The sequence below is a fragment of the Bidens hawaiensis genome, unplaced genomic scaffold (assembly GCF_021521415.1).
Source record: "Bidens hawaiensis isolate Kalapana, Puna unplaced genomic scaffold, B.hawaiensis_p1.1 tig00008080_1, whole genome shotgun sequence".
Classification (NCBI taxonomy): Eukaryota; Viridiplantae; Streptophyta; class Magnoliopsida; order Asterales; family Asteraceae; genus Bidens; species Bidens hawaiensis.
The window spans coordinates 271721-287047 of NW_027491571.1; the positions used below are offsets into that span (position 1 = coordinate 271721).

General features: G+C 37.3%; 1 protein-coding gene across 1 annotated transcript; it reads left to right on the forward strand.

The window, feature by feature from the left end:
- Positions 1–13833: 13833 nt before the first annotated feature.
- Positions 13834–15014, forward strand: LOC143636886 (transcription factor PCL1-like). The gene has a single exon (XM_077104371.1). The coding sequence runs from the start codon at positions 13869–13871 to the stop codon at positions 14784–14786; it is 918 nt and encodes a 305-aa protein (XP_076960486.1). The 5' UTR covers positions 13834–13868; the 3' UTR covers positions 14787–15014.
- The last annotated feature ends 313 nt before the right edge of the window (positions 15015–15327 follow it).

Consider the following 15327-nt stretch of genomic DNA (forward strand, 5'->3'; position numbering starts at 1 on the left):
CAAAACAATCGTCTTGACATAAGAGCTTCTCTTCCATCATACTAGTTTTAATTAATCCTATGTATTTTGTCAATTGAATAGCAGACAAGGATAAGTATCCTATCACTAAAATGGAGGTCCAAGTAGACCGCAATTCCTAAACTCAAGTTTTTATATCTTGATACGCTAGAATTAAAATTCGATTCACCTGTCTTTTTACAAGAATCAAATATACTCAGAATATAGACCTTTTAGAAGGTGAAAATAACAATAACTATATTTCAAGAATGGAAACTCAGTATCCTTTAAGAAGGTGAAAATAAATATTGGGTGACCTGACAAAAAATAAACCTAATTGGCTAATATTTGTTATTAGGTTTTGAGATAAAGTTTGTAAAGTTTATTTTTGTCAGGCCACCCAATCTACTTTTAAGTTGTTTTCTTTAACCAAAATCATAATTTTTTGTATTAACGGTGAAAAACAAACTTAATTGATCAACATCATTTTCTATACAAATGTTGTCTATCTACTTATCAAAATAAAATCAAAAAATGTTGAAATAAACTTCAATATTTTCCTTTAACGCATCAGACAACTTTCTTTTGATTTGCAATGGTTGCCAGTATTGGACCCTAAAATGCTGGAATATGGAATGGGTAAAACGATGGCGCGTGAGGATTCAGTGGCCGTGGATACTCCATTACTGGTTTTTTGGCAATAAATGGTACTGAGAATGAATGGAAGAGTTTAGATTTAAAGCTGATCAACTTAACAAAAAAATATTAACAACGTATTACAACGCGTATATATATGTTTATCGTATTGCTCGTCCGCGGGAATGCATGATGTATAGGTCGTTTGGTTGACCTATACGCCACCCATTCCCGAGCTCATACACCTTGTAAGACCTCTATGATGCGTATGATCCCAGAAACTGTGACGTACATATCTTCCAGACGACCTACACGCTACTTGTTCTCGGAGAATGACTAAGATGATGGGTATAAGTCTACACGCATCGTGTAGCTTCACAAATAATCATAGTTTCTTCATAGTTTCTGGTGCATGAGAACCTTGGCAAAATCCATGCTTTGAGTTAATGTCCATATTCTTGTGAATTTTTCCATTCATTACAAGAGGTTGGGTCACTCAATAAAACGAATGATAGTTAGTTAGGTGGTGTCAACAACACCCTAGAATGCAACGACCTACTATAGGTCATCCGAAATATTTATTAACTCCCCCTTTTATCTTAATTTGGCAAGATAAAAAGTCACTCTTGACAAAGTTTCAACAAACTATTATTTTAAGGTTTATGACTATACAATTCGAATATGTTTATACAAAGACGTATATTTGGACGTTGAAATAAAAGATTAGGGCATCCGGCTGCACATAAAACAGGGGTGTTCACGGTCCGGTTTTCACGGTTTTTAGTTTAGACCATGAATCAAATCATTACTAACGGTTACTAATTTTTGTAAACCAAAACCAAACTGTAGAACTCTTGTTAGTAACGGCTTGGTTCCGGCTTGGTTTCGCGGTTAGAGTTGTTGGGTTTTTATACAAGAAAGCCAATTCAACATATGATATATCTCTGGTAAAGTTGTCAAAATTTTGAAGAATATAACACGTTCAAACATAAGTTGGCCATCTATAAGCAAAACACAAATCTAGCCACATGCCCACAAGTTGTCTAGTAAATTATTTGTATATATTTGGGCTTAACCCATTTTCTACTTAACTGTTTAGTGTTAGTCTTTAGTATTATATCTAATATAAATTAACAAATTTATATAACTACATTTGTGGGGGTCGGTGGTGCTACAATGTGGTACTACATGTGTGAATTTCTGTACATTGACTTGTGCTTTGTTGGGTTGTACACACTGTTGTCCGCAGGGTACTCCACCTTCTGTATTTCTTGGATCCACGTAGAGGTGCACAAATCGGTTTTTTTAAAAAAACCGGTTCGGTTATTAACCGGACCGGTTTTTTTTGGCCCGGAAAAAAACCGGTTCGGTTAATAACCGGACCGGTTAATAACCGGTTTTTGTATGTCAAAACCCTAACCGGTCTAACCGGTTAGGACCGGTTTAGAAACCGGTTAGAACCGGTTAATAACCGGTTAACCGGTTTTTTTTTTAAAATAACCGGTTAATAACCGGTTTTTTTCATAATAACCGGTTTTAAAAAAAACCGGTTTTTCCATTAACCGGTTCGTTAACCGGTTTTGGATCTAAAACTTTTAACCGAAATACGAACCGGCGGTTTGTAAACCGGTCAAACCGGTTTTTAAAAAACCGGTTTTCGTAAAAACCGGTTTCCGGTTTAAACCGGCAAACCGGTTCCCCAACCGGTTTTTTTGACCATCTCTAGATCCACGTATCTACAATCTTTCCACGTGTTAAGTGCATCACATTTTCATTTTCACCTGCAAATCTGCAAACAATCCATCTGAGATCTCTTAACCTAGCTTCATTTGATTTTACACCCCTACAACCATCAAATGCGTATTCGGCATCTACAGACGCCACAATCACAGCCCACGTTCTTCTACTAAGAATTCGAACAAGCCGATGTCTACGAATTTTAAGCTCGCCCTATCATCATATATAGGTATCATTCTAAACTATTTTTGGTGTAATTTAATTAATTGTATTTTAGTTTAATTATGCTGTGATGTATCATAATAATCTTCATGTTCTATCTCGATCTCTACAGACACACACATATTGTCACACCCCGACTTAGGGTCTAGGCGTGTGACCACAAGTTGGTACCTGTTTTGTAAATATATCAGAGTTTATGGTTGATTTTAGCGGAAGACTTTTGGTTTGAAAATAATATTAATTTACATTGAAAAGTTACTCGGGAATTAAATACCCGAGTTTTAGTTTACAAAAGATATGTTTCATATTACAAGGATTTTAGTGTATCAAAACGAAGTCATCTTATACGCGCTTCTATCTTCATTAAGACTCCACTCCTTGTTAATGCTACTTATGCTTAGTTACCTGCAATGGGTTGGAAATACGTCAGCTATATGCAGGTAACTAAGCATAAGTAGCATTAACAAGGATTGGAGTCTTAATGAAGATAGAAGCGCGTATAAAATGGCTCCGTTTTGATACACTAAAATCCTTGTAATATGAAACATATCTTTTGTAAACTAAAACTCGGGTATTTAATTCCCGAGTAAATTTTCAATGTAAATTAATATTATATTCAAACCAAAAGTCTTCCGCTAAAATCAACCATAAACTCTGATATATTTACAAAATAGGTACCAACTTGTGGTCACACGCCTAGGCCCTAAGTCGGGGTGTGACAGGTTGGTATCAGAGCCATCGGTTTCAGCGAATTAGGTATTTAAACATTAGTACCTAAGCTTTAACCTTAAAGTTATTATTATTATTCATAGGGATAAGATAGGATTGGTAAAACTTCCTATCCCTAATCTAACTACGTGCAGATGTCTTATATTAATTACCTTGGTTATAGACACCGAGTAGCAATCCGATCAAAGCCAACATTCAACTCCGAACCATCCGATATGGAAAGTAGTAATAGCTATTATACAAGCTTTTTCAATCACAGTCAACCAATCATTCCGATGTTACACTATGGTAGCCAACCCGTGTATCTCCCAGGATGTCAACAATGCCCAATCGAAATCTCCGACAACAGTGCTGACAACATTCCTCAGTACCACCCATCTGAAATTCCCACTTACCATCCTTCTGAGGAACAGGAAGTGCAAAGTAAGATCAAACAGGAAACTGAATCAGAATCATCTAGCTGGATGAATTGTCACTCTGATCAAAGGAGATGGCAATTCGGATCACCACCATCGAACTATCAATACCAAATCCCAACAACCACTGCAGAACCAAGCCGTAAACCAAGGATGAGAGCCATCCTGCCATACAAAAAGAGATTAGTTCAATCACCAATCAAGAACCCTTATGAATCGGAGGAAGAGCCCGAGGAAGAGGAGGATCCCGAAGAAGAAAATGAGGAGAATGAGAATCGTTATTTTCCTTCATATAATGGACCAAGACCTTCCATATCACAACAAGCTAAAGAGATTCATGAAGAGACAAACCTGATCGAGGAATTTTATACAACTAATATACCCGTTGAGGAAATGAATACATACGTTGCAAATCCACACCTCTATCCACAAGAGAACGCTTATCTCTTCCCAGCTGCATCCGCACCAACGGGATACCCCAACCCGCCACATTCAGTGATGGACGAGCTAAGGAATGAGAAAGTTAACAAAAAGAGAATAGGAAAGAAGATAGTTAAGAAATGTGACAAGATGAAGAATCTTGTTAAAAAGTGGATTAAGGATTAGGAATCGTTGTTAAGTACTATGTTAACTGTTACGTTTTCTTTTTAAGATAAATAATGTATTATAAAGAAAGTCTGTCTTTTCTTTAAATTTTGTTTATTCATGTAACAGCATGTCTAAAGCCAACAGTAATCAAAAAATGCAAATAAATAATAAAGAAAAGACCATAGCAGAAAACATAAACAAAGAAAAGACAGTAGAAGAAAACATTCAAGCGATACCGAAAGATTATGTGCTCGTTATTCGCGATTTAATCAAAGAAGCTGTAACTCCACTTTATGACTTAATGAAAAATGATCCAAGTCGAACCGCCTCTCATTCTAATAAGAGGGCGAGTCGAAGCAAAAGCGAATCTGCTACTTCAAAAAGAGAATCAAAGAAAGAGTCTAAAAAGGAATCAGAAAAGAAAGAAAGTAAGAAAAAGAAAGAAGCAATTGATGAGAGTTCGACTACTGAAAACGACCTCCGTGATAAAACCAAGAAGTTAAAAATACACGAGGGTTGTGATTTCAAAGTGTTTAAGGTTTATAACCCCAAAGAATTCCATCGGGATAAGGGAGCAATACACACCCTCCGATGGTTGGAGGAAATGGAGTCAATTGTACAAATAAGCAAGTGTACGGAAAGTGAGAAGGTGCAATATACCTCCCAGATGTTCAAGGGGGAGGCATTAGAGTGGTGGAATACCCTGATCGGAAATAAGGGTAGAGAAAATTTATACAATCTGGACTGGGCAACGTTTAAAGCTATGATACTAAAGAAGTTTTTCCCAATTAACGAAATAGATCAAATACAAACCAAGTTGTGGAACCACAAGGTTGTGGGAACCAACCTCAAGGAATATAACACTAAATTTATTGAGTATTGCAGAATTGTACCTCACTTTGTCACTCCTGAAATCAATAAAGTGACGTGTTATATCTACGGATTGCCAATAGAAATCCATGACTTAGTCCGTTCACATATGCCGTCTTTGACGGAATCTGCTATGGAGTTGGCCGGGTATTTGATGGATGGGATGATAAGGAATCAGGATGAGAAAAATAAGGATGATGGCAAGACGACAGTTAGAGGAAAAATTAGGAAAAATGAGAAGAAAAGGAAAGGGGAGTTTGTATATAGTCGCCCTATTTGTAAGTCATGTGGTAGGAGACACTTCGAAAGATGTCTTCGACCAAACAACTTGGTTACGTGTAATTTCTACAAGAGACCAGGTCATGTGGAAGCCAACTGCACGAGGAAGGCAGTGGTATGTTTTGATTGTGGAGAAAGGGGGCATTTTAGTAATGAGTGTCCAAAGAAGAAGCCGATGACTGTGACGGCTGGTGCAAGTGGCAGCGGTGCCAAGACCGAGGCCAAGAAAGGAAACGCACGTGTTTTCATGTTAGACACTCAGAAGACAGCCGATATACCGGATGTGATCACCGGTACGTTTCCTGTTAATAATGTTTATGCTAGGATTTTATTTGACTCGGGTGCAAACCAAAGCTTTATAGATTATAAATTTTGTAGTCTATTAAATGAAGCCTTAGTTAAACTAGATAAACATTATGAAGTAGAAACCGTTGATGGAAGTGTAAGTAGAATAATCGAGGTTTTAGATAATGCCACAATTTCTCTAGCCAATCACGTCATACCTGTACGATTGTTACCCATGACATTAGTAGGTTTTGATGTAGTTTTAGGTATAGATTGGTTATCGTTTAATCAAGCCCGTATCCTATGTAACGATAAAGCCATCGACATTCGAACACCTAATAACAAAACCATTCGTATAACCGAAGATAAAGAAGGAAAGGTAGGAATCATTTCCAAAATTAAAGCAAGTCATTACATAGGTAAGGGATGCCTCGCATTCATGGCCTATGTAACGAAGGAACCCGAACCAAAGAAAATGGAGGAAGTACCGATTGTATCTGTATTTCCAGACGTATTTCCTGATGAGCTACCAGGAGCCCCACCTGATAGAAAAGTAGAGTTGAGGATCGACCTCATGCTGGGAACATCACCAATATCCAAATCTCCTTATCGTCTAGCACCTACAGAAATGAAAGAACTAAAGAAACAGTTAGATGAATTTCTGGAGAAAGGATTCATACGTCCGAGTTCGTCACCATGGGGAGCTCCAGTTCTATTTGTAAAGAAAAAAGGATGGATCGATGAGAGTGTGTATAGATTATAAAGAACTGAATAAAGTCACAATCAAGAACAAGTATCCACTTCCAAGAATCGACGATTTGTTCGACCAGCTTCAAGGAGCAAATTGTTTTTCAAAGATTGATATTAGATCGGGTTACCATCAATTGAAAGTACAGGAGGAAGATATACCAAAGACAGCCTTTAGAACCCGATATGGACATTATGAGTTCACCGTGATGCCTTTCGGACTCACTAATGCTCCATCAGCTTTTATGGACATGATGAATCGAATTTTCAAACCATACTTAGACAAGTTTGTTATCGTTTTCATTGATGACATTCTTGTTTATTCAAAAACAAAAGACGATCATCAAGTTCATCTCAAAATCATACTTGAAACCTTAAGAAATGAGAAATTGTACGCCAAATTCTCCAAATGTGAATTCTGGTTATCCGAAGTTCAATTTCTTGGTCACGTATAAATGATAAGGGTATTCAAGTAGATCCAGCTAAAATAGAAGCCATTACTAAGTGGGAAAAACCCAAGACACCGACTCAAGTCAGAAGTTTTCTAGGCTTAGCCGGATATTATCGAAGGTTTATTCAGAACTTCTCCCGAATAGCTGTTCCATTAACTTCACTCACAAGAAAGGCAATTAAATTTGAATGAGGACCGAAGCAAGAGGAAGCATTTGAAACACTTAAACAAAAGTTAACCGATGCACCTATTCTGGCCTTTCCAGAAGGACTAGAAAACTTTATCATTTACTGTGATGCTTCGCACACGGGAATGGTATGTGTTTTGATGCAAGGAAAGAAAGTAATTGCTTATGCTTTGAGACAGTTAAAGGTTCATGAAAATAATTACACCACACACGACCTTGAATTAGGCGCTATAATCTTCGCGTTGAAATTATGGCGACATTACTTGTATGGTGTTAAGTTCATTGTATACATTGATCACAAAAGTTTAAAGAATATATTCGATCAAAAGGAATTAAATATGAGGCAAAGGCGATGGATGGAAACACTTAATGACTACGACTATGAAATCATATATCATAAAGGAAAGGCAGATGTTGTGGCTGACGCCTTAAGTAGAAAAGAACATGAAAAAACAAAGAGAGTTCGAGCTCTTAGATTGGAACTTAAAGTTGATTTAACTAGTCAACTCAAAGAAGCTCAGAAGTTGGCACTGGAAGAAGGAAACAGTAAAGTTGAAAAAAAGAATGGTACAATCAATCAACTAGTCAAAGGAAGTGATGAAATACAAAGACTTGGTACAAGAATTTGGGTACCAATGGTCGGGAGTTTAAGAGATAAGATTCTAGATGAAGCACACAAATCAAAATATATGATGCATCCGGGAAGTAACAAGATGTATCACAATCTAAAAGATGATTAGTGGTGGATCGGTATGAAGAAAGATATTGCTTTATATGGAGCTAAATGCCAGACGTGTTCTAAAGTGAAAGCTGAACATCAAAAGCCGTTAGGATTACTACAACAACCGGAAATTCCGATATGGAAATGGGATATGATAACTATGGATTTCATCATGAAGTTACCTAAAACTTCTCGCCAAAATGATGCGATCTGGGTTATTGTAGATAGACTTACCAAGTCTGCCCATTTTATTCCAATACAAGAAACGTTTAGTATGGATAAGTTAGCACACTTATATGTCGAAAACATAGTATCCTTACATGGTGTGCCGTTATCCATCATTTCGGATAGAGATGGTCGTTTTACTTCAAATTTTTGGTCAAGTTTTCAAAAAGCAATGGAGACTCGATTAAACTTAAGTGGTGCATACCATCCCCAAATTGATGGCCAAAGTGAACGTACCATTCAAACCTTAGAAGATATGCTTCGTGTCTGTGTAATCTATTTAGGAGGAAGTTGGGATACTCATCTTGCACTAATGGAATTCTCGTACAACAACAGTTATCATACGAGTATCAGAATGGCACCATTTGAAACATTGTATGGTTGTAAGTGTAGAACACCTGTATGTTGGTCAGAAACGGGTGATAGTCAGTTGTCAGAACCGGAAATTGTTCAAAGAACCACTGATCAAGTTATACAAATCCGTGAACGATTAAAGGCAGCAAGAGATAGACAAAAGAGCTATGCAGACGTTTGTCGTAAGCCCTTGGAATTTAAAGAAGGTGATAGAGTATTATTGAAAGTATCGCCTTAGAAAGGTGTGGTACGATTTGGAAAGAAAGGAAAACTGAGTCCACGATTTGTTGGACCATTCAAGATACTTGATAAAATCGGACCAGTTGCTTACCGTCTAGAGTTACCCAATGAAATGAAAGGTATTCACGATGTGTTTCATGTATCCAATCTACGCAAGTGTTTAGCCGACGAAACCCTTGCAATGCCTTTAAAATATGTTAAAATCAACGAGAAGCTTAAATTTGTGGAACAACCTATTCAAATAGAAGATAGCATGATCAAGTTTCTCAAGCACAAACGACTCAAGCTCGTGAAAGTCAAATGGGATTCAAGACGAGGACCCGAGTATACGTGGGAGCTCGAGTCAGAAATGAAAAAAAGTATCCCTATCTATTCCAATAAATCTCGAGGACGAGATTATTCAAAAGGTGGGGAGGATGTAACACCGCATCTCAAACCCTATAAATTTTACTTTAAAATACAAACTTATATAAGTATAGGGACCAAATTGTAAATTCTAAAAATCTTCTCCCATTGCGATACGCGACGGGGTAACATTTAACCCATCGCGTAGCGCGATGGACTTGCATAACAACCGAGACATGGGCGGCGTAGCGATACGCTACGGCCCAAATCACAACGGTTATCGTGTATCGCGATGACCTTGCTGAGTCATTGGACACGTGTCCAACAACGTGTCAACACGTGGCACGATATGATAGGCCACGTGTTATCATCCGGTAAGGCGGCGACGAATTGCAGCGTCGCGGTACGCGACGAGGTAAAAGGAACCCATCGCGTATCGCGACGGGGTGCGATTTCTACCTATAAATAGAGGGTTACGGGATTGAACCATTTTCATCCCAAACATACCTCCATTTACACACACTTAACCTCGAAAGGCGTGCCCCATTGCCGTAACAAGCCGACGTGCCATTTTCTCGTAATTCATGCAAGGAACGAAGTTATAATCAAGCTAGCAATCGTATAATCAAGTAGATCAAGAACCTGCTTTTTTTCTTATTATCAATCTAAGTATCTGTGTTAAGGTAGGAGTTATGTTTTTAAGTTATTTGAATTATATCTTTGACTATCAATCGAGGCTATGGCCTTTAACTTGGATCGTATTTTACAAACATTCACATTCATAAACGAGTTTTTATAAACGTTACTTCATAATAAAGTAATGTTAATCAAATATATATTTTTGACGAGTATGTAGTAAACTGTAAGGGGGATATCACTAGTAGTAAGTTTCTTGCCTAAGAAAAAGTAATTCGTATAAATCCAAATCAACCGAGGGACCCGTTTACTTACCTGGAGAAACTTACCAACATGATAGAACCTATTAATCCAAAGCATGCTATATCAAACGTCACATAAAATCAAGTGTTTTCATTCACAATCAAAAGATAAACGATTTCAATGTTAAGCTTACAATCATAGCTTAATCAAGTAATGTCATTCAAGTATTTATACAAACCTATTATGTATAGGTTAAATATCATTCACAATCAATCAATCAGTCAAGGTTTTCCAACACCGACGATACAGGTGAATACGTTAACCTTTTTAAATCTGTCAAAACATATTTATACTTGATAAGATGAACGGGCGTTTGTCTTAACGAGTCAGTCAATGTTTACATGAGGTTATGTGATCTCTAAAACATTATAATACAAATTAGAAAATAAAATCAACTCAGACCGAATACACATGTGTCTGGATCCAAACATAACCGTTCAGCCTAATCATTCAAAGGCTACGTGGTCGCGGGCTAATGGTCATAACTAGTTTCCCATTAAGGGCTACGTGGCTCGGGAATGATTGTGTGTGTAGGGCAGTGGTACATAAACCAGAAGTAGAAATGCTTCTGCTGAGCTTGTAGAGAAAACTATATTTGTATTGTAATGGCATTCAAATGTTTTATAGAGTCATACGTGTTCACCATCATATAGCTGACGTATTTTTTCAACCGATTGCAGGTAACTAAGCATAAGTAGCATTAACAAGGATTGGAGTCTTAATGAAGATAGAAGCGCGTATAAGATGGCTCCGTGTTGATACACTAAAATCCTTGTAATATGAAACATATCTTTTGTAAACTAAAACTCGGGTATTTAATTCCCGAGTAAATTTTCAATGTAAACTAATATTATATTCAAACCAAAAGTCTTCCGCTAAAATCAACCATAAACTCTGATATATTTACAAAACAGGTACCAACTTGTGGTCACACGCCTAGGCCCTAAGTCGGAGTGTGACACATATACATAGAAAATTGGTAGAGTTTGAGTCTATTGGGTATTTGGAGTAATGCTATCATAATTATCCGCCTGAGCGTTTAATGTAACAAATGTCTTTGAAGCAATTAATTAATGTCACAATCATCGTATATAGACAGGTAGACAACAAAAGCATGTGGAGTATAATTATATGCTTTTACTGTCTATTTAAAGCTAAACGGTTGCTGTTTCTTCAATATTTAAGTTTTGGGCATTATAGAAGTTTCAATTATAAATATGAAATGATGACACAACTATCCCCCGATTGGGTGTTGGTTTGCGGCGATGGTTGACGATGGCTGGTTGTTCCGGTAACTCGGTAAGTTCACATCAAGTAAAAGAACCATTTACCATGATTCTGTTCCCAACTATAACACTCAAAATCGACTATAATTATCACTTTAGGTGATGATGGCAATGGTGGCGACAGATTAAACGAATCTAATACAGGTGATTGGGATTTTGGCGGAGAGGAGACAAAAGGTATTCAGAGTTTGATAACAAAACGAATGTTTTAACGAATCATGTATAGTTCAGACTAATCATTCTTTGGTCTTTGCAGATGTTGGGGAACGGTGATAACGGTAATAGGTGAAGATGCGTGATGACAATCGGTGGTGAACTACATCGTCACTCGGTAATCATAGCCAAGTAGGATCTAAAAACTTTAACTACCTTATAATTTATAATTTGGTTGAGTTGTGGAAATAGGTTCGACTTCAGGTTCGGGTTCTTGAACAACAAACCTGATTTAATAATTTTGGCTTAATTGTATTTGTAGGGATATGTAAGAACACACCTACAAATTACAACGATTGATCATCTGTTGCCCACATGCAACATGAATGAAGAAATATCCGGGTCTTCGGGCAAAAAGCATGTGACATAATGCAATTTTGTTCATGCTATGGTAAGTAAAAGGATTCCCCTTAGATTAAATCTGTGACTGGAATTGTATTTTGTTTTTCTTAACTGAAGTTACTATCTTTAGATTTTGAAAACTGAATTTCTCTTTTCTTATAAATTCATGGTTTAGAATAATTGAATATGATATTTCCATTAAGATAGCATTTGTGACTAACTGAATACTACTTGAGTTATATTGTTTATGTAACAGTTTGTAACAGTTTGCGGTGTTTCTTTATATGGTTTGTTTTACTACAGGTCTTTACGAAAGCTACAACCTTTGCATAACTTGTGGTTTCCTTTGCATAACTCTTTAACCACCGAAACAGGTCTTACTGGTACAAAGCTGACTATATCATCATATACTTATATTGTAGCTTGACTATTACTTAGTTTTGTTTTTGGTTAGGCTAACCATAGCTTTGAGATTTTGTTGGTTAAACAATTCAGGATTAGTGCATGTAATGTTTTTAGTAATATGATTTGTGTGACCTTACATTTTGGTATGTGAAAATAGGCCCAGCTTGGTATGTTTTAAATTGTATTACCTTGACTAATTTAAAACATTTTTGTTTTTAGTGTTTTTATACTATAAATTGGAAACACAAAAGCATAGACAGTGTAGCAAATTTTTTGTTTTTTTCTTTCATGTGAAACATTCATAAAAATTGTTTAATATATACATGTTGGCGAGAATGTCACATTTGTGGAAGTGTAGAAGGCACATTCAGATGGATCACGTGTAGTTGTTAAGAAGCCTAATTCAGACAGGAAATGTAAGTGAAAGAATATTTAGTGGTATGTCATATGTTAAGAAGCCGACATGAAATGTAAGCGAAAGAATATTTAATGGTATGTCATATGTTCATGTTACTGCGTCCATCCATATTGTTAGTTTTCATACTACAATATTAACTATATCGTTCACATAGTATTAATATGGGTGTTGTAGGTATGAATTCCATATCCCGATATAGGTCGATCGGGAGATCTGTTGGCAACACTCACGGGTTGATGTTTGTTGGTGAAGTTATGTTTGTCATGTAAAACTGTCTACGTATATCATTTTGTAAGAACGATGAATCTTACCTTATAACGTTAAACGTCTCTGTGTAAACAAGTTTCAGAACATCCCAACGCAACGCGCGGGTTGAAAAACCTAGTTTAATATAATTATGTGTAGTAATATATTTGAATACATACATATATAATATATAATATGAATATTAAAAAAATTTTAATAACAAAATCACACGGTCAGGTCCAGTTTTATGTTGTTTGTTTTCGGTATAAACAATAACTAAACCATTTGCTACTGTTTGAAATTTTTGAAACCGACCGACCAATAGATATGAAAAAAACCAACAATGAAACCAAAGCGATAACCGGTTTGAGCGGTTTCATGGTTTCGAAATGAATCGTGAACATCCGTACATAAAATGAGCCATCTTAAAATTATCTTTATACATTCAAAATAGAGGTGTACGAAAAAACTGGTTCGGAACCGGTTAACAGGAAACCAAACCGGACTGGTTAGTTTTTAAAATCGGTTCCCAAACTGAACCATATTGCTGGTTTGGGTGTTTCACAGTCAAACCAGTTTCAAAATCGGTTTTTTTGTCTTAAACTGGTCTAAAACCAAACCGATTTGGACCAGTTTGACTAGTTCCATGCTTAAACCGGTTCAGTTTGTATTAAAAACCGGTTTAATACACCTCTAATTCCAAATACCTTTAGCAAAGAGGGGTCCGTGGTTCTTTCAAAGGCCCTAGGTTAATCAAATTGAATACTCAAAATATCTAATACATCCACGCTGGCATCTAGATACTTGTGTCTTTAAGCCAGATATGGTGTGCACTTTACCCTTTTTCTCCCAAATATCTATCTTCCCTCTATTCCGTCACACGTGACCTCAATCCCCATCGGAAAATAAATATCTTCAATTTAATCAAAACAATTTCCATTCCATCCCATCCCATCCTTAAAAACCCATTAATTAATTTTTCTACAAATTATGGGAGAAGAAGTCAGAATCACCGACTACGACGTCACCGGCGGCGGCAGAGTTACGGAGTGGGAGGCCGGGCTACCCAACGCCGCCGATTTGCCGCCGCTGTCACAGTTTCTGATATCGCCGGAGCTGGCTTCGGCTTTCAGCATCACGCCGGAGCCTCACCGGAGTATGATCGATGTCGATCGGGCTTCTCGTGACACTTTGTGGACTCTCCTACCGCAGTCGCAGCCTCAAATTACAAACAAAATCAACGGTTTTAAATCGGTTATTGACGATAGAGAAGAAGAGATTGTTCTAGAAGGCGAAGAGACTGTCGATCTGTCTCGTGACGGTTCGCCGTTGAGGAAATTACAGAGAGTTGATAGCTCCGGCGCCGGCGGTGGTGGTGGAGGTGAGGAAGCTGACTCAGCTAGGACATCGAAACGGATTCGATTAGTTTGGACGCCGCAGCTGCACAAGCGGTTCGTTGAAGTGGTTGCGCATTTAGGCGTGAAGAACGCGGTTCCGAAAACAATTATGCAGTTGATGAATGTTGAAGGATTGACTAGGGAGAATGTTGCCAGTCATCTTCAGAAGTACAGGCTGTATTTGAAACGGATGCAGGGGTTGTCGAATGAAGGACCGTCGCCTTCGGATCACTTGTTTGCTTCAACTCCCGTTGATACGGGTGGTGCGAGTGGGAATGAAATTGGGCATGGTAGGGTTCCGATTCCTATGCCGTATCCGCCGCAGATGGTGCCCATGCCCTACCCGCTGCCTCCACAGATAGTGCCTGGTTCGGCTAGTGGTGGTGGTCGGGCTTATTATAACGGGTTTGACCATCCGTATAATATGGTGATGCAACCGAAAGACTGGTCTGCAAATGGTATTGGGTCTGTTTCACATTATCAGCATCAAATGACTCATAACCATAAGTAGAAGTTGTGTGTTCATCTGGGATGATTATTCAAGTAAACAGTGGTGAGATCATTGTTGTCTTTGTATACCTGAATGGAAATTAAGTTTGTAGAGATCAAAACATGCCAATTTTGATTTTGTTATTATCAGTTTATACATGTGTTTGGATAGGAATTGCTTACACATTTTGGGAAATTGGGTGCAATTGCATAACATTAGCAAGTGGTGTCAATCTTTTGAGCATAGTTTGTCTAGATTCAAGTGTCAAATCTTTATATTATATTTTGAAGAGTAATGTTTTCTATTGCGTGCTGACTGTTGAGTATGCATTCATTTCATTTAGGATCATCGTTAAAGAATACACTATGTGATTTTTGTATATTCAACACTTTGCAAGTAATCTACTGTCAAGAGTAAAATGTGTTTGTGTTTATTAACCAAATCTTCGTTGTTGATTCATGTACAACTCAAGAACACCATATTAACCGTAGCAAGTTTAGTTCTTTATACATTGTAATTAAACAAATTTTGAGTGTTTTTCATTGCCTATAATTGTTGGTAG

Excerpts from the sequence above, each read along its gene's own strand:
- LOC143636886 (XM_077104371.1), top strand. The coding sequence starts at position 13,869 with ATGGGAGAAGAAGTCAGAATCACCGACTACGACGTCACCGGCGGCGGC.